The sequence below is a fragment of the Pogonomyrmex barbatus genome, unplaced genomic scaffold (genome assembly GCF_055798465.1).
Source record: "Pogonomyrmex barbatus isolate J1 unplaced genomic scaffold, ASM5579846v1 scaffold5, whole genome shotgun sequence".
NCBI lineage: Eukaryota > Metazoa > Arthropoda > Insecta > Hymenoptera > Formicidae > Pogonomyrmex > Pogonomyrmex barbatus.
Genome location: NW_028297149.1, coordinates 7,137,341 through 7,164,995, shown reverse-complemented (window position 1 = coordinate 7,164,995; position 27,655 = coordinate 7,137,341). Strand labels below are relative to the sequence as shown.

The 27,655-nt window shown below is 27.0% G+C and overlaps 2 protein-coding genes across 4 annotated transcripts; both read right to left on the bottom strand.

Moving 5' to 3' along the window:
- Nucleotides 1-1,023: 1,023 nt before the first annotated feature.
- LOC105427224 (hexokinase-2) lies at nucleotides 1,024-13,619 on the bottom strand. Of its 3 annotated transcripts, none has more exons than XM_089081607.1 (11): nucleotides 13,478-13,619; nucleotides 10,690-10,942; nucleotides 7,369-7,472; nucleotides 4,515-4,668; nucleotides 3,796-4,014; nucleotides 3,237-3,556; nucleotides 2,938-3,050; nucleotides 2,355-2,513; nucleotides 2,143-2,282; nucleotides 1,927-2,060; nucleotides 1,024-1,652 (listed from the first exon to the last, which is right to left on the bottom strand). In XM_089081607.1, exons 3-11 carry the CDS (start codon nucleotides 7,450-7,452, stop codon nucleotides 1,563-1,565), a joined length of 1,413 nt encoding a protein of 470 aa, XP_088937733.1. In that variant the 5' UTR covers nucleotides 7,453-7,472; nucleotides 10,690-10,942; nucleotides 13,478-13,619; the 3' UTR covers nucleotides 1,024-1,562. The 3 variants fall into 3 exon arrangements, with proteins under 3 accessions (XP_088937733.1, XP_088937734.1, XP_088937732.1); XM_089081608.1 differs by having other exon boundaries at nucleotides 10,690-10,936; XM_089081606.1 differs by lacking the exon at nucleotides 10,690-10,942.
- Nucleotides 13,620-16,273: 2,654 nt separating this feature from the next.
- nompB (intraflagellar transport protein 88-like protein nompB) lies at nucleotides 16,274-22,513 on the bottom strand. The gene is made up of 15 exons (XM_011638892.3): nucleotides 22,157-22,513; nucleotides 21,949-21,999; nucleotides 21,166-21,338; nucleotides 20,848-21,043; nucleotides 20,371-20,588; nucleotides 20,048-20,279; nucleotides 19,505-19,662; nucleotides 19,231-19,417; nucleotides 18,976-19,162; nucleotides 18,686-18,833; nucleotides 18,421-18,532; nucleotides 18,234-18,302; nucleotides 17,831-18,131; nucleotides 17,512-17,628; nucleotides 16,274-16,857 (listed from the first exon to the last, which is right to left on the bottom strand). Exons 1-15 carry the CDS (start codon nucleotides 22,289-22,291, stop codon nucleotides 16,742-16,744), a joined length of 2,400 nt encoding a protein of 799 aa, XP_011637194.1. The 5' UTR covers nucleotides 22,292-22,513; the 3' UTR covers nucleotides 16,274-16,741.
- Nucleotides 22,514-27,655: the final 5,142 nt, after the last annotated feature.

Here is a 27,655-nt window from a genome sequence, read left to right as displayed (position 1 = left end):
TTCAAATAGAATTGCTAAATTTAAAGAAATATTTTCCTCAGTGTGCGATATATAAACGATTTTCTTTTCAAACAGTTTCTTTCAATTAAATTTATCGTGCATTATTCACATTCAAAAATTTTCTTGCGGTGCGTCCACTCAACTACTATAACAATTTCTACGATCGTTGAGGCCTTTGCACATAATAAATTTTTAATTGTAAAATCCGTAAAAAAAGTAACACGATCAATTATTTTTTAACAGCAAGAAGAATAATCAATTTTAATTGGTCAATTTATTTAGAGATTTGCAATTACAATTAAAAATTTGTTACGTATAAAAGCCTTTCCGAAAGCGAGTCTTTAATGATTAATCGCGAATTTTATTTGTTCAATTTCATAGCGATATATATTTTTCTTGTCAATTAAAGAACGTAATGAACGAGTACCAGAACACATCGGTGCGAAAGATGCTGCTTCGTGGACCGGAATCGATATCCCGAGGCTTTTGAAAGTGGATACAGCTGTGATAAGTACAGACTCCGATGCCAAAGATGTTTGTATATAATCCTTATATTCTTTCTCGAGAGATTAAAAATATAATTAGAGTACTTATCGATAGGCGTAACATGGGAAATCCTCGTAATCATAACTTAATAAAAAATCCGCCACAAAATGCAATATATTCTATATATAACGATATATCTTGTGTATGCGTGCAAAAGATAGAATAATTACGTATTTAACATGGTACTACGCAGCATGTGTAATAGCAACTATTACACGAAATAGCATTACATGCGAGAGAATCGTTAGAATCTTAATATATTCGCTCTAGATTTTCTTCGTGTAAGAAAGAGCTTATCTAAATTTTTTATTTATTTATTTAAAACACCGAGCATTAATTGTATCAATTTTTCTCAATTTTCAAGAAAGATTTCAAAAAATAATGAAACTTATATATATGTAATTAATATAAGCTGTTAATTACATTTTATTTAGAGGGATTATTACATGAATTAAAAATATGAACAAGACCCCATGATTTAAATAAATCAATGTTTTGTTAACATTTTATTATAACAACTTGGTTTATTTCGTACAAAAAAAGGAACGTTTCGAAATGTTCACAATATTCAACAACTTTTTGCCTCTCAAATGCATATGTTCCCATTGCACAGTTCCGTTCAATAAATAATATCATTTCTCATTTTACTCTCGATAATCCGTTCTCTCACAGTTTTCTTACGTATTCGACAGATGTATATTTGTTTCCTTAAAGTAACACGCATTTCCCATTGACCGGTCGATCAATATCTTTATGGATGTGACGTCTTACTTCAATCGTAAGATTGATAGAACGCATAACTTTGTGATGTCTAGATTAATATTAATCGAAACGCGTGCAACCATTAGAATTCAATTTAAGAATTGTAATATATTCGTGGATACTATCGAGAAGTTATAATGGTATTGAATTAGAACCTGATGGAATATTTCTACGGCTGTTGACAATTTGCGTAGTGTTGTGCCATGATAACGACGACGACTGCAACGATAAGAGGACGCTTCTAGTTTCTTCAGTTATTGTAATCGCTTCTTGAGTCTTTGTGCAATAGCTGAGACAAGTGCGGCACCCTTGCCACTTCCATCTTCGGCGTGGATTAATTTAAACTGTATTCAAAATAAATATATTATTAAACAAAAAATACTTTAAAGACGATAGAACTCAAAGCACGTTGTAAAAAAATGATTTATTTTGTTACTTATTTTTATAAACAGAAACAAGTTAAATTGAATTTAGATTTCTCTTTAGATAGATTTCTATAAACATAGAACTTCTTTTTCATATCAAAGTTTTACTGCATGATATAATACATTAGATATTTCTTCTTATCTGGCAGCTTTACAATTTACAATTAATATCTATTTTAATATTTATACGTGCCTTTCGTCCTGGAGCGAGAAGCGAGATGTATTGCTTCATCCAACCTTCTAATCGAGGATGATGCTTATAGAGAGATCCATCAACGGCAATCGTTATTCGTTCTTTATCGATACGATCAAGCAAAGTTGCAAGACCTTGAACAGAAATCATTGATGAAATTATGTTATGTGTTCGTTTTATAAACGTTATTTAAATTAACTTTTTTAATAAACATACATATCGAAACTAGAAGTGCTGCGCGATTAGAGGCGACCTCGCACACATATTGAACGATTCTGATGTCATCTTCATCTGGAATGATGCCGAATTTTCCAAGGATCTCCTTCGTATTGCTGTCATCGCCATCCACTGAGTCTCTGGAGTTGGGAAATTAAAATTAAGCGCCTGCACAACTTTACAGATTAAACGATCGATTTGAATGAACTTACTGCTCGATGTGCGACACCAGATCGGTTGTAAGACTGCCGGGTGTTAACAGACTCTCTGATGTAGATTCTCCTACAAACAAAAGCCCCTCTTTGGTCAACCTCGCAAGTATCACGCGTACCACTTCACCAAGATATTTGCCAGCAATGTATTTTTCAAATCTAAGAAGAAAAAAAGTCAATGACGTACAATAATATACAAAGGCCTTTTTTTATACGAATCATCATGTCCCAGCTAATCTCACCTTTAACAAAATTTTTATAAAGTAATTTGCATATTTTTCAGAATTTTTTAGTTATATCACATACAATTTAAAAAACAGAAATTCACTTAACTTAACTTATTTTACTTTACTTAACTTACTTTATTTAACAGGAATTTATTTAATTGTTTAGAATATTATTTAATGGAAACGTTAATTATATTATCTGTTAATTAATCAAATTAAATATCCGAAATTTTAATTTTTTCATATAAATAGAGACAAATTGATAATATGATATTATCAGAAACAAAATCCATTTCTTTCAAACAAAATAATTACAACGTAATTAAAAAGATAATGCAACGAGTTTGTTCACTTACGTAAATGAATTCACGATAAGAGAATTTGCGTCATTCTCGCGATCAAAATCCGTCTTGATGAAGTCCAAGACACCGTTATCGCCGAAGGCGCCCCATTCGATATCAATGATAACCTGAAGCAACAAATCAGATCAATAACTTATGGTTGTTTTCACATTAAATCTATCAAGAGAAAGTATACAAAATTGTTAAGTAATAAAAAAATTATCAAATATAAGTACAGATTGGTTTGAGAAAATGGTGATGATAAAAGTGGTATACATTACTTATTTCTTTTTACATTATGATCGGAAACTTACTTCTCTCTCACCATGTCTCTCCGTCTCCCAATGCTCGACCCGATCTGCACGTTCCAAGTAACAAGCGTTACTGCCAGTTCCCAGGATAAGTCCGATCGCTGTATCAGGATCCAGCGTCGATCCTTGCACCAAAGTACCTGTAGTATCATTCAAAACGGCTACAACCTTTACCTTCGTATCGCCTCGTCGATCCAAAGCCTCTCGCAGAAGCCTCACAGCGTCCTTATTTACAGCATCGGAACAGTTAAAAGTTTTAGTCCATGTCACCAGAATACCGACGTCCAGTGAGTGTTGAACCATCGGGAACGAGAAGGTAAAACCTGCGTAAATATACTTCGTCAAGGTTGGAAGTGGAGGAACATACGGAAATTATCGGATGTAGATAGTTATGCTAATAGAGCTGGTTACATTAATAATATCTTTCTGCCGGTTTTCTACGACAAACGAAAATGCTTTCTGCAATATCCAATCACGAGGCCGCTATTTATAGACGATACCGTATGGCAATTTGCGTTAATTGGAGATTTTGCGCGTTCGATATTGGATGCACACAATTTACCGAGAGGAAGCTCCACGTCCTGAAGACCCTGAGAAATGACGAAATCACTGACACACTCAGCCAAATAGTCAAATAGAGGGATTGCTGAGCCGACTCTTAATTCCGAACTGATGTAATATCGCTTCACCTCTTGTCGTACAGGAGCACCATGGGCCAGTTCCAACAGGAGTACGCGAAAATTAGTGCCGCCGAGATCGAGTGCCAAGTAGAGACCTTCTTCTACAAGCACAACATAAATATTTTGTCTGTTATTTTTAAGTCGGAATACCATATATCTTTGTCTTCTCTCCCTATTGTTTCAATTCTTAACTGGTGAAATAAAGCATTTTTTATTATTTATTTGAAATCATTTTCTTATATAAATGAAATTGTAGAATATATTCTTATTCTTACTATTTTAAAATACATATACAATAGAGATACTCAAAGATTAAAAGTAATTTTTAGAAAGAACTTTGCATAAACTTTTAATTTAATTTTTAATTTTAATAAAATATTTTGAGAGTATTGTCTAACATCAAAAAATTATCTGAGAAGCATAGAGGGATTGATATCTAATTGTCAATATAAAATATTTTGCGTGTTTTCGAGGAAAGACATTAAATATATATGTCTTATCTTTTTTATTATTAACTTCAATAGATAGTAATAAATGTAATAAAGAGCGATATGCGTTATCATTAACGATTAATAGAAACTTTGTTAACGACTTTGTTAACCTGTTCCATCGAGTAGTTCCGGTATATAGGTATTCTCCATCTGTAGCGAGGACGGTTGCTGATGAATTCCCTTGTTCATTTCCGAAATGAAAACATCTTGTATCTTCCTGATTGTCGCTACGGAGAATCGCATCTTTGCTACATGATTTTCAATCTGCGAACAGTTTTTCCTCTTTGAAAAACATGTTGCATATATGTCACGTATTTACAGATCTTCATGGCAATCATCGTCGCGAAAAGAAAAATTTTCCTCGATCCATAAATCCTATCGAGATCTCAGTAATATTTCCGACAAAGCTTCGAATATACGATATTGTTTACATTTAACGTTTATATTACGCAATTTCTAATAAGAATCTAAACTGATACACAATCAGACTCACGCCGCATGTGCAGCATATAAAGTGACATACTCTAAATTAATTACACCTAAAGCAATAAATAAAATTTATACATACACATTCGAAGATAATGTATCATTGTTTAAAGATTTTTCTCTGAGCTAACAAATTACTATCTCTCAATCACGTCGTAACATACAAGAACAACTACCTATTATTATGTACGAGTAATATAAAAAAGTATAATAAATTTACACAAATTATCTTTCTCATGAATTAATAGCTTTTTGAAAGGAAACATTTTATTTAGAATACTATGCACTCTTATAGCATTACAAAATATACATTTTGTTTACCAAAGCAAATCGATATCAAAGAAATACTAAGTTCACAATTATGATAATAATGAACGTATAAGTACAATTTACAAGATGAAAGAAAGTTGTTGCATAAAAATACGCGCGTAAATAAGATATCAGCAAACTGCGATATAAAATTAAACCCCGATATATGAATGAAAAATGAATAGAAACGCAGAATACATAGAAATATATGATTAATACGCAAATAGTAGCACAAAAAATAAAAATTATCTAGATTAAAACCGTGACTAATAAGACACAATAAAAATAGCAGCGGAGAAGCAGGAGGAGAAAAAGAGAGAAAGAAAGAAAATATAATGCTAGATATAATATAGCGTTGAAATATATGACAGTGATATAAGAGAAGGCAGTGCAATATTTAATGTGATGATATAGAGAGTCGAAGAGTTTCAAGATAGTGAGTATCTGAAATAAAACTAAAATGATATATGTAAGGAAGAGTATCAAAAAAGAAGAAAGTTGTAAACAAGGTAGAATAAACAACAAGTAAAGAATAAATTGCTGGTTTTTAAGTCACCAAAGCGCTGGTTGTTAAAAGAAAATATATTAAACTTATGATTACGATTAAACGATTGCTGAATTAGCCAGACAGAGCATCAACATGATCAAAAAGGAGGAAATAATAAATATTATATATATTTATTTGCATTCGTGATCCTTGCAATTTTTTTTATAGTCAGAAAATGGATATTTATTTGAGAGGTAACAGTTTTTAAGCATTCATAGAAATAATTCTTATAAATATATTAACGTGTGCATCAAATTTTTACTTTTATTATTTTTATTATTTAATATAATGTTATTAGAAAACTGCTAGTCTTTAAAATTATTGCTTCTTAACTTTATTTTTAACTTTATTATATTGGAAAAATAAATGATTTTTATACAAATTATTTATAAATGTGTAAACTTGAAAATATATATGGTCGATAATATATAAGTAAGATAATATATAAGATAATATAACAGTCAAATCAGCTTATTTCTCTGAACCAATAACGATTAAAGAGTCACGTTATTATCTATAACCGATAAATTGTTTATATGTCTTGAACTTTTAACAACATGGGATTACTTCTCGATAACCCTATAACTTAGAGAATAAGATAAAAGCTGTGAAACTATGGCAACATTGAAATCCGATTTAATCCACTTTAGTCTGGACTATATTCTGAGTTAAAGCACACATAATTATAAATAAAGAAGATTATAAATAATAGCAATTTTTTATCGAATATAAATATTCCTATTGTACGTTATATTGTATTGTACGTTCATGTTTTGAATGCAATATAATTATAAAAATGTTGTAAAAGAAAATTACGATAATCACGTTTATTAAATTTTATTCAATCCAACGTGAAAGATAATATCTATTAAAAACAATTATTTGTAATTTCCGTATATTGTGTAAATATTACATAATCTTATATCCCAATTATCGAAAAAATGTGTGTAAATGTATGTAATTAAATAGTTTTTTTTTCGATCAATATTAAAAAATTAAAAATTTAATAATACCTCAAAGAAATTTATACATTTAATAAATTTTAGCCAAAAAATTCTTTAAATATTTAATTAAGTTATTTTAGATCCATTTTGTTATATATTTATGAATTTCATTCAGATTTAAATTTATTATAGATTAGAAAATCTAGATTGTCTACTATTTATGTGTTTTATGTGTGTGTGTGTGTGTGTGTGTGTGTGTGTGTGTGTGTGTGTGTGTGTGTGTGTGTGTGTATTTATTTATTAAAGAGAAAACAATTTAAGAAAACAATGTATTTATTTATTAAAGAGAAAACAATATAAGAAAACAAATAAAAAAGTTGATTTAGTAAAATACTATATCAAATCATCGCGTTGCTCTTTTATGAATATTTTTCTAATTCATATCACTTATATTATATGTCATTTGTTTTTTTCATTATATATTCATGTCATAAATTTTGATATAACATTAGGCCAACTTCATCAAATGATTACTTTAAGAAAGTAAAAAGTCGTAATAAACAATTTATCAAATTAAATATTAAAGATAAGATGTAATAATATTTATGTAACGTGTAAATCTTATATACTACGAATTATAATTATAAGCTATGAAGTTCAAATATGCATTATACTTACTTTTTGTCGTCTAACGTCGTCAGAAAGGATTAAAGGCGATACTTGAATCGCTTCATGAAGTGCATGGTCTGCAGGAACGACCATGTCGAAACGTTATCAAGTTTCTAAAAAAAAGATAAATATCGATAATTATCAATAAAATATTGTACCAATAAATATTATAATTCGAATCAGTAGCAAAACAGAAAACGTTAATCATAGATTTCATTTTCATAAAAATTAAATTAGTAATGAAACCTATAAGTACAAAAATTAAACTATTTTGTTTTATCAATTAAACAAACAACGATTTTTATTCTCTTTCTAAATCTTCTAAACCAAAAAAATATTAATAAAGAATTAATGTGAAATAAACATATAGAGAAGATTTATATGAAAAAAGTGTTAAAAATATAACCTAATTCTATGATCAATGAAATAGTATAAAATTGTTACATAAACTTTAATAATAAGAATTTCATACAAAATGAAACATTATTGTAGATGTTACCTAGACATAACATCTACTATCTTAATTACTGTTTCCTTATTATCACTGTAATTTAATTAGCAATAGGCATCTGTAAAATTATCATTTTATACCAGTAGAAATTAAAAGATAATTAAAAATAGGCAACAAAAAAATTGTATCAATATATGTGATGCACTTTTATGTAACAAAAATATAATTTTTTTGAATATTTCCTTTTGCTTTCAAATAAAACCAATAATATTATTAATTTTTTCACAACGTAATTAAATTCTTCTTTCTTAATTTTAATTTTTACAATTAATATTGAATATTTTTTTCGGTTTTAGAAAGGCTTTTCATTTTATTCCTATAATATTATTTGTTATCATTATATTATTATCATTATTTTTATTGAATTCTTTTTTATTAAATATTCTTTAATTATGTTTTTATCTAGAGTAAAATCCATGAAAATTGAGATTTATCTTAATAATTTATTGTTAATTCAATTTGTTGAAAAAATATTATTTTACATATACTATGCCAATAATAATAACATATAATCATAGAATTTCTCGAGTTTTAATCAAAATATGTATGTTCAAGTTTAACTTAAAATTGATTAATATACGATAATTATGTTCATTCAATTTTTTCACTAAGCAATAATTTAGTTCATAAAAGATAACTGGTTTGGATTACATAATTTGTGATAACATGGTTTACTTTCCTCATAAATTAAACGTCATCTAAGATAAAGTCCCCTGCTATAACGTCATTGCATGTCACTATAAATCAATTAACGTTCTTGATTAATGGGAAACCAAAAAAGTGGAACATGCATTGCATCAGCGATTGTGCATGGAAAAGTACTTTATTAGCTAAATATTTCGTAAATTCCATATCACTAAATTTTAAATATATATGTAAGGTAAATATATATGAATTTTAATTATAACGTAAAGTTATAAGATAATAAAATAATAATGAATTATCTTCAATTGAGATGTGACAAGATGTCGAAAACATAAAAGCAATATTTTAGTTAAAATTTTATTAGTCCTTTACATATTTCTAAAGAACAAAGAAATATACAGAGATTGGAATATGAAGAAATATTTTTCTTTTAGGGTTATGAACAATTTACTGATAACGATTTTAATTGAGCTTCATCATTCATGGAATGAAGATTAATTCAATCGCAGACGCTTGAATACCAATTTATCGAATATATATCGTCAATGATAACGCCACAAAGTTACGTTGCGTGTATAACAACGTATTTATCAGCGATCATTTACATGCCTATGTAACGGCAAAGCCATGAAAGTCGAACCGGTCGTCTTTTCAGCCTGATTTACTGGTTCAGGTGGTTTGCCTTTTGCGCGCATATTATCAGAACGCATAATTCTTTTCATTTCCATGTTCATATTATGTACAACTTTTCTAATTTAATTTCTCAAAGTGAGCGAAAAAAATTCTATCTAATTATATATTTATATATATTTGCGATACGCTTTTGCATACAGTCTTTAACAGGTTACAATTCCTTATGCATTTAAGTAATTAATTTTAATAATATATAAAAGTGGATAGTTCTGCACAATAATTTTTCATTTCTTTTGTTTAATATAAAACTTCACACTAGCGTGGATGTACGTTCATTTATTGACTGCATTATGATCTGATCTCAAATCACGATGTGCAAGTCTGAATTCGAATCAGGTGGAGGAGAGACTGCTAAAAGCGACGAGAATGTTCTTTTCAAGCTACAAGCGAATGAAGCTCCATTGAAATCAATTGAAAGGTGCAAAACGTCAACCAAGATAATTCAGCCAGTTGACCCGCTGTAATGATTCTAATCCAGAGTGCAACACGCACACTTGTCGTAACTCTCTCGTATTCGATAATAAGTATGACATTTCACAGATCTTACATCTTCCTCAATTTTATGACAGACAAAAAAAAACTTTCAACTAGAATCTAATTCGCAACAGTCGGCGCCAGTTTCCTAACATCCAACACACCGACCATCTATTTCATCATTTATCACTCTAAACTTATCAGCGCATCAATGATTAAAGAATTTGACGTAAGCATATGTTAAAGAAGATAGTCTTGTATTACGATATTAATGGAGTTATAAACTTCCGGTTAATTTAATCAACAATATTATTGAGTATCATGTAACTTCGCGCTTATTTTATCAATCTTTTATAAGATAAATTTTTTCGGTAAATTTTTTAATAATATTTTCTAAATATATCAGAATAAATCTTTTTAAATCAAAATGTGACTAATATATTCTTCTCACATTTTTTAAAATTTGTAACATTAAATATCTCGATAATTAATTATCCCTATCTATAATAAACAAAATTTTATTAATATTTATTTAAAATTAACTAAATAATAAATTTTACTAGAGTGAAACCTCTTCTTTTTTAATTATAGATTCAAAATTATATGTGCGTTTGGTTGCGTAAATTGTTTTAAAATTTCTAAAAATATTCTACTAATTTTCTGTCAAAAAATATTACTACAAGTATATAAGAAGTATATCTATTATAATTCATTCAAATAAATATATATTTGACAATAGATGTTACATCACATTTGTAGTATTATCTATAGTTTTATATAACTACAAAACAGTAAAAAAAGCTATGATTAAAAACAAAGAAGTTTAAGGCAATTTATTTTTTGTTTTAACACTAAAAATTTATATTGCATTACTTTAAACTTTTGATATTCCAATAAAATTTCATTATATATTCGAGATTAAGTGAAAAAACAAGGAATATAGAGAGAGAGAGAGAGAGAGAGAGAGAGTGTGTGTGATTTTCCTTCTTGGTAGACAATGTATATACTCAAACTTAGTCGATGTTATATAACTCTTGAAGATTAGGTTTGGCATCAAGTGCACTCCAGTTATCTAATCGAGTGCGCTTCTCCAAAGAGTACAGTTCATAAATACTCTGCCGACCGTTGAATAATGGAACTTCCGTAATTTACGACTACTATCAGCAAGGACACCGAGTAAATCCCAGTGAGATCAAGATAAATCGAACGCAGAAACGTTCATATTCTTGGACAAATTCCTTCCGAATATACTCTCTGCAACTTAAAAACAAATCTACATTAATAAACACTTTTCAACAAATTGTTGCAAAAGTAGTAAAAAGTAGTAAAAAGAAAGAAATAGTAGAAAGAAAAAATATCTTTTTTCACTTAAGAAACATGACTTAAAAAAAATATCGAGATGATAATTTTAACAAATTTCAGCTATCGCAAGATTGGCAAATTTTTAAGAAGCACTTCAAATGGAACATGTGTAAAAATAACGCGACTGAGACGACAAACTTCTTTTTCCTGGAACGCGATGGATAGATAGTAGATGATGTCGCGCATAAATGACGTTGGATAGTGCGATAATATTTTGTCGAAAATAGACGAAATGCAACAGTATCACGCAGACTGACGTAAAACGATTTTTATAATAATCTTCATTTAATTCATCTTAACAACATACGTCGCTGCAAGAACTAGAAAAAAACATACAACTCAATATTATCTAGCATTTGGTGAAGACGATCAAAATATCGTCGCTGACGATCTTAATTAAATTAAAGTTTAATTACATGTTATGTATTTTGAAATTCGCATGTCAAATAAACATAATAATAAAGTGATTACTTGGTTTTACTTTTGATCGTAAATTAGAGGCTTTGCGTATCTTATAACTATCACGCTATGAATTGAGAATGTTAACACTCACGAAATGATTTTACATAGATTTGCTGTTTTGCGAGAAAATACATGAATTCGTTTGCGTCTCTCATATGCGCATGCTGTAAGGATTACATTAGCTAATATATAATTTTTTTTAAACAAGCTACAGTAAATTTATTAAGAAATAATCATATTATCAAATTTTCAAAGAGTAAGTCTTAATGCAATTTGGAACTAAATAATCAAAATTTTGTTGAAATTTTTTTTGTTAAAAGAAACAAATATCGAAAATTCTAATAAAAAAATTAAATTATAAAAAAATGTAAAATAATGTAAATTAATGTCTCGCAATTTTTTAATTGAAACAAATTTAATTGAAACAAATTTAGGAAATAAATGTCTTAAAAAAAAATAAATTTTTCAATCATTAAAAATCATTTAAATTTAAATGTTAATTTTACTATATTATTAATTTTATTAGGAAAATTCTAACCTTTGTAAAAAATTTTTATGATCGCTTTCAAACTCGCTTATCATAAACGTTAGTCTAATTATCTATAATAATCTATATTGACAGAGAACTGTTTAACATCTGTAAAGTCGATAATCAGAGTTTTGTCTACAATCTAGAAATGTATGTGTTTTTCAAGTGAGTTTACCGATTATCGTCTCGATAATGTATGGTTTCGATTACGCAAGGTGAAAATTGAATATGCATTGGAAAATTCTGTTATGTGATTAAATTCCGCGGCGGTTTCTAACAAATGTCACGTGTCATAACTAGCATCATAACTACGCTAGTATGTGCAACGTATTTCAAGGACCCACGTGGTTCTCGCCGGGAAAGTAAACATCGAAGAAGTAGAGTCCGCGTGTTCGCGTGAATTGATATCTGAAGCGATGACATCTTAATTCTTCAATACTCAAATAAGTGCCAAATCAGAGTACTTGTTCCGATCGCGATAAATTGGTGAAGAACGATTCGTGGATCACATTGGAAAACCACTGCGTAACCTTGGAACCGTAACAATTTATCAGCAAAAAGATACCATTTCTGACGATTTCTAATACGGCCTCAATTTATTTTTGTATATTTATTTTTGTAATAGCCATCACATTTTGTATATGTTTGCTATTTGTAGAGAAATGGCTTTTTTTTCATACTCCATTAAAGCGTACATAATTTAAATCCGAATGTGCGTAACTTACATCGAGATCCAAATTATTATGTCAAAAGCAACAGCTGGAAAGTTATTCGAATTAAGAGATAACATTTCATACTTTGATATTGAGCATCTGTAAAACATATGGAATTAATATATCGCGTATGTAATATTTATTTCTTTTGAAGCAAACTCTCAAAATTGAACGAAGCACATCAATAAAATCAAATTACAAAATTGCTACAACTATTTCTTTTCCCTAAGTAGAAAAAAGAAAGAAAATGTGTCAGATATAAAATATTTTTTAGAATCAGAATTTAATTTTAAAGATTTTTAATAATTATAATTTATTACAAAAAATATAATTTTATGTAATATCATTTTCATAAAGAATGAAACGTGTGTTGAATAATCAAAATACTTCATTCAAAAGATACAATGTGGCCTGACAGTTAATAATAGAGTTAGACACTTTGCTGTGTTGTGTAACAATCAGTTAGCACATCGTACAAAAATATTTACTTTAGAAGAACATGTCATCAAAACAAGTCTCTCAGAGCTCAATACTTCATGCTCAATGGTGTAACGTAAAAAAAAAATGTAAAAAGGGCTTTTAAAGAAGATTCCACTACGACAAACATCTTCGTGTTAAATCTTCGCATGATTCACGAGTATCGACAGGTGATCCAGAAATCGCTTCGGTTCCAGTGAAAGGTGTGATAACGCGATGATACTGCTGACCCAATTCTCTGGGATACGGTACCTGTTTTGCACACACGCTTCCGCTTCCGTTGGTCTCCGGATCGATCGATGCAGGTCTGATGACGCTGGCTGCTAGTCTTCGCGAGCCTTGCTCTCCGTCGTAGTACGCGTGGCGTTCGAACAGCGAAAAACGTGCTCGCGACGGGGCCGAACGGCAACTGGTCGTGTCTTCGACGGGTTTCCAGCGTGACCCGCGACCGTCTGGCCCGCGGTATCCACCACTACTGATCGTGTACGTCACGCAACGCGTAAAGGCGTGAACGAACGAGAGGTCATACGGGTACACGCGCGAGCTTACTTCGGGCCTCTACGCGCTTACGTCGCGTGATGTCTACATAAACATAGAAGGCATCGTCAGAATCGCGAATTGCAAATACAAGATGACTGATATTAAATGCGTGTTGATAAACTTGGGAACTCGGATTTAGAGTTCTTAGCAAATATTTGGTTGAATGTTATCTTTCTTTTATATTTCTTTCTGGTTTTATATACGCTTGATATCTCTGAGCCGTGGCCGAAAATCAGTCGGATTAAAATCCAAGAGTGTTAGAATAAAATTTAATCGAAATTATACGTAGTGTGATATTTCTTGGAATTATTCATATGTATGTATATATATATATATATGAATAATTCCAAGAAATATCACACTACGTATAATTTCGATTAAATTTTATTCTAACACTCATATATATATATATATATATATATATATATATATTATATATTTAATTGTTTGTTAATTCTTCCAATTTTAAGACATATTTGTTAGGGAATAATCGATTTCAAATGGACCGTTTAATGATTTCTAAAAATATGATGATTCAAGAAATACACGCGTGTGATTGTTGGAATAACTTTAAATATTACATCTTATAAAGATAAAAAAAGTAAATTAAATCCTAGGGATTATCAGTAATATACTTTTATCAGTAATATATTAATTAGATAGCATTAAAAGAAGGAAAATGAATTTTGACTGTATAGAACAATTGAATAAAATTTTCACTGGTATAAAGTGCCTAGATAAAATGTAGATAATATCATTTAAATAATTTAAATAATTTAAAGATAATTGAGAAACAATTAAGTAAACAATTGAGAAAAACAGAAAAACAAGATATATTAATTATATAAACTAATTTCTGGATCCTAATTGTTTAATTTTTTTAATTTTGATAAAAAACATACCAAAAGAATTTTGTTCAAAATAATTGCTTAAATCAGAAAATTAATTTTTTATTGTATATTGTAAAATTTTGTTTATGAACAAGAAATTGGAAAGTTTCTAGTATCAAACTTATTTAATATTACTGTTATATTGTTTCAATTATAGGTATTTAATTATTCCTTACTAAATCTAGAAAACTTCCATTTCTCATTCAATAAAATTTAAACATTTTGAAAATATTTAATTCGTAATTTAATCATCCGCTCATGTGACAGATTTAGATACGTTTATGATCGCACATGACTTACGCATCTCACGTGTCCATTCATTCTCAACTGACATACTCATATATATTACGCGCGCGCGCACACACACACACACACACACACACACACACACACACACACACACACACACACACACACACACACACACACACACACACACACACACACACACACACACACACACACACACACACACACACACATACATATGTGATACAAATAAATGTGTCGATACCGCATGATACATGGTCAATTATGTCAAACGAATCTATCATTTGTTTTTTATTGCAAATATTAACATCATTTTGTAATCAATTTTATCAAAAAATCATTATGAATATGCGTTAATTAAAAAATCATTTAATATTCAATAAAACAATATCAATTACTTTGTTTTGTATAATTATAAATAGGTGTAAATAGTAATTGAATGTGAATTTATTGTTTATTAATTTTATCGTAAACTTTAAATATAACTAATAACTAATAACTAATAAATCAATACAATTATAATTTTATGAATAATTTATCTGAGATATTTTAAATTGATTGACTGTACATAATTTTTCTTCAGATTCTCTTATATATATTTTAAAGAATAAACATTTGAAATAAAAGTAGTTATAAAGTGAGTAATTGAAATGAACACAAATAATTCTTTTGTACATAACGCGTGGACATATGTATATATAAAGAGAAGCAATAAAGTAACATCCGAGTCTGCAGACTATATAAGCTGAATGGAGTTTGATTAAACCAGCCGATATGTGTTTAAATTTAGATCATTGCAATTGCCTAACCTCCCCCATTCTTCTTCTAACATTCATAAATCATTTCCCTTTAGTAAAAATCAATCTTTGAGTTCTAGATATATTTGATCGGATTGCAAGAAGTAAGGTTTTGATGAGATGAGATATAAAATATAATTAAACAATATGACATTATGTAAATTGAATAAATATTTTATCATTTTGCTTCAATATTAATGCAATAAAATATTTAAATAAATAAACAGATAAATAAATAAATATATATATATATAGAGTTTATATATTAAAAATATTAATTTATAAAGTTATAAAGAAATAGACAATTCTAGTACATAATAACATACAATACATAACATACAATAAAAAGATTCTTATGTTCCAAATTAGCGGAGCATTGACATAAGATTAATAAAAGATGTCAATTATAATCAAAACTCATATGACTTCGAAAACGTGAGAGATATTTGATCCAATGATCCAGCTTATTAAAATACTCAAAGTATTAATAAAAGTATATAAATACTTGTATGTATATATATATATATATATTACAAATTTAGATGGATAACTTTTTTTGAGAACAAAACTTTATTGTAATCATAATAAAACTGATATACACATATAATACTTAACCAATATTAAATATAACTGCTAATACATATTAATATGATAAAATATTGTGTGATATTATGAAAAATAATTAAACATAACTACGCGCTGTTGTAAAAATTTATCATAAATTATATTATTAAATAAATTATATACTTTTCACAATTTTTTAACTGCAAATAAAATAAGAACATAAAGAATATAATATATCTCTTTTAAAAGAATTATTATTGTTTTTCTTAATTTCAATTTTAACAATATATTTATATTTTCATATCAAAACACATGATTTAAATATTAATGTAAAAGTCACTTGTGTATATAATCCAATTTATACAAATTTCAAAACTTCTATAAGATCTACTTTTAAAAAGTAAAAAGTATATAAATCTCTATAACAAATGTACAACTACGTAATAAATACGATATTATTCAGGCAAAAGATCATCTCCAAGTTCTTCATCACCAAAATCATCATCTCGCTTTCCAGCTGCTGTCATAGGACGAGTAGGAAGAGGTCCTACAGGATCCACATAATTCGTACCTAGAAGTAACAAGAAATTTGTTTTCAAAATGCTAGTAATTTTAAAAAATATATATATAAGATGATATTCTACATTTAAATAATAGTATATTATTATGTTACATATATAATGATAAATTTAATACGCAAATATAACTAATATTCTAGCTATATACTAAATATTCTAGCTATCTATATCTATCTTTAAATTCATAGCTATGATCAGTAATATGTAACGGTTTACTGAGTTAAATGATAAAGAGAGAACAAGAATAGACTCTAGTCAAAGCAGTCATCCATCATTTATTCAATCCATTAGAGTGGCTCGCGTATCACTTGTAGATCACTTTTGCTGATGTTTGCTTTCAATGGAAATATATAATGCTAAAATTACTGACTGAATGATCATTAAATTTTCCACAAAGATCGTGTATTGTTAAAATTACATACATGATAAGAGATTCTATTCCAAAGTTATAAAAATGGAAACATCACAAGAATAAGATATAACAAAAATAAAATCGTAAAATAAAAATATGTTGTTACATCATTAAATATTTATTCGATGAATTCATAGATAAAAAACAAATCAGTCAAACAGATCAAATCACAGTGGTATTGATATACGGAAAGAGAAATGATTTTATCTTCTAACATAATCTGTAATAATTATACCTTGATATTCATTTCGACCTGAAATTGGTCGTCGATCTGGACTTGGTCTATGATCTGATAATACACTTAGTCCAGAACCAGCTCGCGATGACGTTCCACTATTACTTTTCCTAGAACCTGTATAAAACACATAATCAATATTTAATTATAATTTAAATAATTCACAAATAATTTCTAGATAATTATTACATAGACAATTATATATATATATATATATATTCAAAATAAAAAATAATAATTAAGTAAAGTTAATATTATCCAAAATAAAAAAATCAAATATTGCAATCTCAATATGCATATTAATTATTAAAACATTTACCTGTTGTACCTGGTCTTGCTGAACCTTGTCTATCTTTCAATTCTTTAGCTTTCTCTGCCTTTTTTAATTCAGTCGCATATGTCTGTGCTTCTTTCAAACCCAGATCGCTACATAGTCTTACTAAAAATTTCAGACATTCTATATTATCCGGAAATTTATTATGAATATCTTGGTATTCTGTGAGAGCTTTATGAAATTGTCCAGTACGTCTTAAACATGCGGCAACTAATAATCTCCATCTTGGTTCATCTGGTGCGAGCTCTACTGCTTTTTCAAAATAAGTTAATGCTTTTTCAGCAACCTTAAAAAAGAATAATAATCATTAATATAAAAAAAACATATATGTACAATATTTTAACTTTATTATATCAAAAAAGTACACTGCTAATAATAAAACTTATACCTGCATTGATATAAAATAGGATCCAATCCAATCTATCACTTCAAAATTAGCAGGATAGAATCTATGAGACTGTAACAAAAATATATAAAGAGATAAAATAAATGTAATATGTAACATAAAATATTAAATATTAACATATTATAAACATTTTAAAGATTTAATTAATAAAAAAGATAAAATTACTGACATCATTATAAAATTGAAATGCCTGTTGCTTATCTCCAATTGAATCATACATTTCTCCCAATTTTTGTAAAACACCTGGATCAGATGATATTATCCCTAACAATTGATTATACCTGTTTGAAATAAGATTTAAATTAATTATATACATGACATTAGTAATATGAATTAGTAATATGAAATATACATGATATGAAACATATACAAAATTTAAAAAATAAAAGGTAATACATAAACTCTACATTATTCTACATAACTTAATAAAATACCATTCAGATGCTTGATCAATATCATTCATTAATTGATACAGATGTCCAATTTGATATAATGTTTGTGGATCATGTCTAACAATATTACGAATTTTCCAAAAGCATTCTAAGGCCTCTTCATACATATTCTCTTTCTTATAAACTAAACCTATAAATGAAGAATATTAATATTATCAAAACGATATATACATTAACTAGTTACATAACATAAATAAAAATAACATAAAAATATGCAAGGAAATAATTAATATTAAACCATTTAAGCAAGACAATTTTTATAAAATTATTACCTAAATTGTATAAAGCTTGTACATGACTAGCATCTGTTTCTAACGCACACAATAATAGTTCTCTAGCAACATTTAATTCATCTTTTTTAATTGCACAGGCGGATAAATTAACGTAAGCTGCTGCATTGTAAGCATCGGCGTTACGAGCTGCTTCACCATATTTTTCGGCTTGATCATAATCTCCTTGCTAATAAATTATTTTTTTTTAGATATAATAAATCAATATTTCCTCAGATATTTATAAATATTACTTACGAGATAATAAATGAACGAAAGCATAGTTGCTGCCGCACTATTAGCTTTAATGTCACGATTTTCAAACATTTTCAATGTATCTATAGCTAGTTGTGTTTCTCGATTATGTAAAAATACCATAGCTTTGTTTATTTCTAAATCGGCAGCTAAAAATCCATAAGCTGAGGATTTTATGGAATCAACGCACCTAATAATTATATAAATTATGTAAATTTTTATTAAACAGCTCAATATTAAAATATAATATAATTTTTTATGATTCTTTAAAGTATACCAGGCGAATCCAGCTGTAAGTGTATCTTCAATAACAGGCGCTATAAGCTTTGCTGCGCAAAGTATAGTTTTTTCAGCTTCCAACTTCATTTCTTTCTCTAATTTTGAAAGATCATCATTTTTTATAACTTCATTTAATATATTAGATTCAGCATCATCCTATATATAAATGAGAAAATATAAATTTATATAATAATAGCTTAATATTTATAACTTACATATATGTAAAAAAATTATATCTGAATAAACATATTTACAATTGATTTATAATTGATATTTAATATTCAATATTTAATATAAACGAACAACATCTGAGAAAAATAAAAAAGAAATAAGAAATCTGCAAAAATATGAATCTGTGCATTGAATATATGAAAAGAGGCAATTGTTATAAATTATAAATATATCACAACGTAAAATATGTGCGCTTTTACATGGATTATAGATTGACACACACTATGATAATATTTAGCAGTGCAAGTGTTGGCAACTTTTCAAAAGATATATAGCTTCAGTTGATACAGAATAATCGTGCCCAACTCACGGGATTTATACTATACTTGTCTTCCTGATCTACATTAAGCTGGACTTCTAGTAATTCTAAGAAAGCTCTTTTCATTTTATCACGATGAGATAACGCGAAATGACATAAAACAGCATGCAAACCCGCTTTAAATTCAGATCTCTCTCGCATCACCCATTCAAAACTATTAGCTGCCTCTTCTAATCGACCCATTTGCACAAATAACATCCCCATGTTATGCATAATTTTTATTCTGCGAAATGTGCCGGATTAATGATATTATTAAGAATGATATAAGTATTCCTTGATAGTTCCTGATAGTATAGAGTAACAAATGTATTTACCTTAAATCTTTATGGGCTGTTGGAGCTTGATCAAATGCCATTCTATACATTTTGATAGCTTGAGATAGTTGTCCCATTTTTACATAAATATTACCCATATTAACTTTAAGTCTCGCACTATTACTAAACATTCTGTTCCTTGTTATAGCTTGATAAGTCGCTATAGCCTCTGTATACATTTCGTTGTTGGTATACTGAACTGCTAAGTTGAATAGCACCTGTGAAAAATAAATTAAAAATTGTATATATAAGATAAAGATTTAAATTTAATTGAAATTTTTAATCTAATTTTTGTGACTATTCCTTATTATTTTTGTTTTAACAATTCCAAAATTCATCAACTCATTAAAATGCCAGCGGCAAAAAGTGGATAATGAAAATCAATACGAAAATTGAACCAAAGATTATAAATAATCTGATTTTTAATCCGATTTTATAAAAATTACAATAAAGATTATAATAATTGAGTAAACTTACGGCAAACGTCAAATCTATATTGTGATTATCACTGAGACCAGCTTGTTCTTGCAATCGTATAAGAGCCCTTTCTCTTGAGGAGGCTTCACGTGCACGTTCTAAAGCAATCTTCATATTATTTTCCGAGGCAGCTTGCGCAGAAGTTTCGATCAAACCCATTATTTTTCTTTCCGTTATTCTTATTTTCTCTTCCGGTCTTAAAAAATATTTTTAATGTAAAAATATTAATAAAATACTAATATAATACAAATAATGTTAATATGTTACTTTTAAAATATTTATGTATATATGCACAACAAAAAAAAATATGAATCTTACGTGTCTTCTTTGCTGGTTTCTAATGCAGGTGCGGGACCTTTAGAATTAGTTCCCATGTTGAGAGGATCGAAGGCTTGTCGGCTACTGGTATATCCAGCACTTCTCACTGCTGTCATAGGTCTAAGTCCACTAGTCATAGGTCGCATTGATGTAGTAGTACCACTTCTTTGAAACTACGAAAGTAAAAACACAAAAGATTGACTATTATACTTAAAATATAAAAAAAAAAAAATCAAAATCATATTATCCAAGAAATAACTCATCAAATCAATGTTAAATCAACATCAATAAAATTTAAATTACATCGAATCGACATTAATATCGACTTGATATTTATTTCTCTCTGGGTAATAAAATTATAATATTATAGCACAGAAATTATATAAAATACTTTTTGTTATGTTGATATTTAATGACAAATTCTTTATCCAAATTTAAATTAACGTATTATTAATTTTCATAAATCTTCATAAAAGAGCTTAGCAATTTAATATTATGTATTATTAATAATTTAATATTATTAATATTATTAAAATACACTTGAAAACTGAATGAATATAATGTATTTATTTACATTTTCATCGAATCTATTTCATAGCTCTATTTCATAACTGCTTTTACAAATTTACAAAACCGCTGTTGCTTACTTACTTACTGTTGCTCTCTTTGAAGAAAAATTAATTTTAAATTAATTATAGAAACTATCATTAAATTGTACATGTCAAGACACCTTATTATACAGAATTATAATATATAATTAACATATAAACTCCAATAGCTTACTCGACTTGACGTTCCGAATCGCATTGCAGTGCCTGGAGTTTTTGGAGTAAACTGTCAAATATCAAATAAAACATATGTCAAGCAAAGAAGGAAACATTATTAATGATTTATAATAATTTTATGATAAACACATGTTATAAACACATGTTATATACACATGTATAAAATGCTACTAGAATTTTACCAGATATATGACTGTCATACTTACTATCGATCTTTTCCCATAACTTGTCTTGATAACTTCTTGAAATAATTCATCTTGCTCGAGATCCTTAATATTATATACTGATGGATAATCATTATAACCTGTATAAATATCATCTTCAACTTCTGCAGCAGACATAGTTTATGATTTTCCAATTTACTATATAATTATATTAATTATGCACAATACACGATAACAATGAGTCATCGACTTGTACACTTCGATATATATTTCTGAATAACTTAAGAGAGATAAATTATACAAAGAACTGTTTTAGAAATTGAATACTTCAAATTGCAATGTATATACGAAGCCAATGATAGCTGACAATTACATCGTCGCACGAGGTAAAACTAGGACTGGACAACCTTGAATCGATCTTTTGAAAAATCGATTCTTCTGTATTCAATTCTCGATTTTTTAGATCTCTCTTAGCTTCGATTAATTCAGTGAATCGATAATTCTCGAAACTAAAGATCGAGTCTATAAAAGTATAGAATATAATCATATTAGATAATTAATATATATATATGTACATAGTATTTATAGAAATTTATTTGAATTAAACTTCGATATTATAAATATCTTTGTACTTATTTTAAAAGTTTATTTTTCGTTTACGATACATTTCGTACAAAATTTTTTACGTTCAAGTTAAAAAAATCGTAATTCATATGAAATATGCAATACTATGTAATACTATGTGCAATATATATATATATATATATATATATTTATATATATGTGTGTGTGTGTGTGTGTGTGTGTGTGTGTGTGTGTGTGTGTGTGTGTGTGTGTGTGTGTATATATATATATATTTATTTATTAAAAATTAGCGATAAACATACATTACCAAATAATAGTTGTTAATATTTTGGAGTTATATAAAAATATTATAAAAAAATTGTATAATTAACTCAAATAATATTCAATATTTTGTAAAAATAGATAAAAAGATCAATCTTTGATGGATTGATTTTTTAACAACCAATTTTTTGGCAAACTGATTTTTAAGCCTCCGATTTAGATTTAAAAAATCAATTCTTTTGAAAAAAATTACCCATCTCCAATATAAATCAGAAAGAAGTCTGAAAGTTATCATACTCGCACTTTAGCTAGTACCAGTCTATCAATGCCTCTATATGAATAAAACGTGCACTTTGAACTACGCAGTCATGTTTTATATGAATATATTCGATGGATAACGTGCTAAGTATCTTTGGTTCTATTCTATGTTCCTAGAGTGTCGGTAATACATATTGAAACATATAATATATATATATATATATAAGGATATAATATATTTTGTGTGTGTGTGTGTGTGTGTGTGTGTGTGTGTGTGTGTGTGTGTGTGTGTGTGTGTGTATGCGTATGTTATATATATGTTTAAGTTTAACTTAGTTTGTTGAAAAATGCCACAATGTTTCAATTTGAATTTGAGTCATCTTCAGCAAAATTATGGTAAGGTATATCTGAGTCCAATGGTGAAACTAATCGTAAAAAATAATGATAATGTGTCGCTCATGCGATTGAGTTGTTACTTTCATTTTCATTTTTTCGTTTCTTATTTAAATTACTTAAATTATATTTACATCTTTTGTTATATTACATTTTAAGGTCTAGCAACGTCAAATATTTTTATACAAAAAAGTTTCTTTGTTTAAACAAAATATTTTGTGTCTGTTATCTCTCAATTCTTCGTGACATTTAAATTAAGTTACTCAATCTGGTGACATAATAATATTTTAAAGGAAAATTAAGCAAAATTACCATTAATTATCACATCATTATCACTGGATTTGAAGAAAGAATTTGGAATTGATACAAAGATATATGCACCATCTAGATTTTATTTTTTAAAAATAGTTGTATAACAGTTTACATAACTTGATACCAATTATTAATATCAAATCTTTTATGCAAATACATGTTACTTGGATTGAATATATAACTAACGCCAATAATTGATAATAATATTTTAAAGGAGTATATAATTACTTCATTAATGTAATATATACATAAACAAAATGTCTCATTTCATTTTAAACAGTCAAATATCTGGAAACCGCAAGACGAAAAAATGTTTAAAAAAATATACAAAAGTTATAGAGTTTCGAGGAGACCATATGATATTGATTCATTTGCAGATACTACCACTGTCGAGATTTTTTATTGTTTGCCATTTTTAAAGTAAAATCAAATATTTTTTGTTATGTAATATAATTCCTCTAATTACTCTGAGTATTTATTATATACATTTATTAAGATATAAGTGTGTCTAAAGTTAATGGTTTACGAGATATTTTATATTTTATTCTGGCATATTCTCACATAAAATATGAAATATTTTGTATTAATTTTTTGATAATCGTATCTTTGTACTTTTATGTACAGAATAATTAAATAAAACAACACACAGCACGAAAAAAATGCATAGATATTTGCTTTAAAAGATCTAATTAGCAATATGCAAATAGATATTTTTTTGTAAAAAACAACTACATGCTTATAATAATTTAATTGGTTTTATTATTTTATACATAAAAATATTAAGATAATACATTTATGAAAAACTGAATGATTTACGAAATATTTTATAATGTCCGAAAATATGCCACAATAAAATCTACAATATCACTTATTGACTTTTTAAAAATTATATCTTAATATTATTACATTTAGAATAATTAGAAAAATTATATTATATATAAGAGAATATATATAATTCCAGTTTACAAATGGCGTTTCTAAAGAAACTTAGTGACTTCATCTGCGAATTAATCAATCATAATTATGTGGCTTTCTATAACATTTTTCAAAACATTTTTCTTATTAGATTAATAGCTTCATCTTCTATACGTTTCTATTAAAATAAAACATCCCGTGTATTAATATTTATAACCGATCGACAATTATATCTCTAAAAGTGATCAGAGCGAAGCTATGTTTATGCATATTATGCATATTATGCATATCATGCATATTATGATACTCTTTATAATTATCGATATTTATTAATCATGATCATCAATTTGTAGCGAAATATCGAAGCAGAAGGCTCATGGTTCTAAAAATACGAATCTATTAATCTAGTAATAATTTATAAGGGTAAAACGGAATGTTTTAAAATATTTTTAATATCTATAGTATACACAATATCACTGTATAAAATTAATCATTAGAAAACAGGATGTATATATATATATATATCGTAACATTATAATTTTAATCATAAACTTAATTTTATATATATTAAAATATAAGCATATACACATAAATAAATATTATGTACTATTCTATATAATATATTATAAAACATTATTCAATCGTAACTTATTATAATTTTAAATTTGCAAAGAGAAATTATATTTACTTTCTTTCTCTCTCTACGGTAAATTATTTAATAAGTTATCCGATAATTTTTAAAACCCAATAAGATAGTAATTTAAAAGAAAATCTTTTAATAAAAAGTTTTAAAAGAAGCATTTAGCTTTAAGGATGAGTAAATACTTTTATTTAACTCATATTTTACAGAAGTATTTTTTTTAAATTTAATTTTTAATTCAATTTTTGCTTGATTTATAACATTGCTTTTTATTTATTACATTATTTTTATATAAAATTTTATATAAAAGAACAAAAATTTAAACAAAACTTAAACTTAAAATTACAAGTGTAAAAAACAAAATAAATTTTCTGTGATTACGTTACTGTTATTAACTTTTTATAATTGGACAACCAGAATATTTAATTTAAATAAAAATATATTAAAATTTTAATGAATATTTCAGTAATAATAAGTCTTGTTTTCATGCAATGTTACCAACTTATAAAAATATATTTAAAAGTATATGTTTAAAAGAAGAATATCGTTCTTTTATTTTATACATTAATATACTGTTAGTATAATTTTACTGTAAGTAATTGTCAGATTGTATCTGACGGTAATTTTAGTCTCTAGTAGATAATAACGTTAATTATATAAAATAGTGTTTTACGCATACTGATAATACGCGTATATATTACACATAACAGTATTATTTACGGTTTCAGAGAAAAGGATATTGTTTATAATGAAGAGATAGATTTTATTGCATGCAGAATAGAAATATCACGTTTAATAGCACGTAAAATGATGGGTAAATTGTTAATTCATCATGATGGCCTTACACAAGGGTTGTGGAATGAAGGTATTATTACTTTATTTGACATATATGATTAACGAGGTATTTTCTCATGTCTACAATGATATATATAGAAAATGGACCATACATATTTAAACTATATAAAATAAGCTAACTATATAAAATATATAAAATAATAGATAAAACATATATTTTAACATATATTTTAAATATTGTTGATGCTATCTATAGTTAAACAATTTTATTACACATTGTTTTAGAATTGTCTGTAACATATTGTTTTAATTTATTTGCTGAATTAATCTAATTATGGTTAACTCATACAAATAATTATTTATTACGTAACTATACATTCTTAAGACTATTCCAGATATTCATTTGTTGAATTTGTGATCTCAACATGAATTTTTTTGTTTGGATGGTGGACAAATTGGATGGTGGACAAATTATGAAATCTTTTACATCAAAAGTTAACAATACCTCTAAAATTAATTATCTCTTTGCCCATTATATAGAAAGTAGGCAACACTGAATAACAAATAATTATAAACATTTTTAAGACTATTTAAAAAAATAAATTTTATTTCATTTTTTTAATTTACTGTAAAAGTAAAAAAATATATATGAGTGAAATTATAAATTTTGATTTTTTCAAACAATTAAGGTCTCAATATTTTCGCAAACTTTGTTAAATTGATTATAAGCATATATTTACTTATATTTTATCTTATATTTATTATATTTATTACATCTTATTTATTATAGCACCGTGTATATTGCGCATGTTGCATCATGTAGTAGATAATGTAATTTTTCAAAAAGCTATTATTCTATATTTAAAAAGACAGTAAATATATTTCATGTCTTTCTATTTTCTATTGTTGTGTTCTTTCTATTTTTGTGTTCTACTTTTTCAAGCATATAATTTTTTATTACGATATTTATATTTTATGTTGATATCTAACATTATAAAAATTTGCTATATTTTGTTGTAAATCTTCTATCGTTTGTAAGTTTACATTATTATATTAAACTACTTAAAAAATAAATAAATAAGAAATAGATCTAAATGTATTCGCGTGTTGTACGAAAAGAGATTTATACAAAAGAGTTAATATAAAAAATTGACCTCAATTTATTAGTCGGTAATAATTTTAATATCATTATTCTACTAATATTACATAATTAAACTATTATGCCTAATATATGCTAAATGACTTCTTTTCGGCTTTGTATTAATATTAATAGAACTGTTTATAGTTATTAATAGAACTACAGACGTTTTGTTAATGTTCTATATGAGCTTGACTATACATGAATTAATCTATAAATAAACTTCTGTATCTCTTGATAATTA

Excerpts from the sequence above, each read along its gene's own strand:
- LOC105427224 (XM_089081607.1), bottom strand. The coding sequence starts at position 7,452 with ATGGTCGTTCCTGCAGACCATGCACTTCATGAAGCGATTCAAGTATCG. Across the intron at positions 4,015-4,514 it reads GGAACTACTCGATGGAACAG|AAGAAGGTCTCTACTTGGCA; the intron begins GTTAACAAAGTC and ends TTGTGCTTGTAG. Across the intron at positions 3,557-3,795 it reads GGACGTGGAGCTTCCTCTCG|GTTTTACCTTCTCGTTCCCG; the intron begins GTAAATTGTGTG and ends ATATTTACGCAG.
- nompB (XM_011638892.3), bottom strand. The coding sequence starts at position 22,291 with ATGTCTGCTGCAGAAGTTGAAGATGATATTTATACAGGTTATAATGAT. Across the intron at positions 20,280-20,370 it reads ACAGCCCATAAAGATTTAAG|AATAAAAATTATGCATAACA; the intron begins GTAAATACATTT and ends CACATTTCGCAG. Across the intron at positions 18,303-18,420 it reads CATTTCAATTTTATAATGAT|TCTCATAGATTCTATCCTGC; the intron begins GTCAGTAATTTT and ends TTTTTGTTACAG.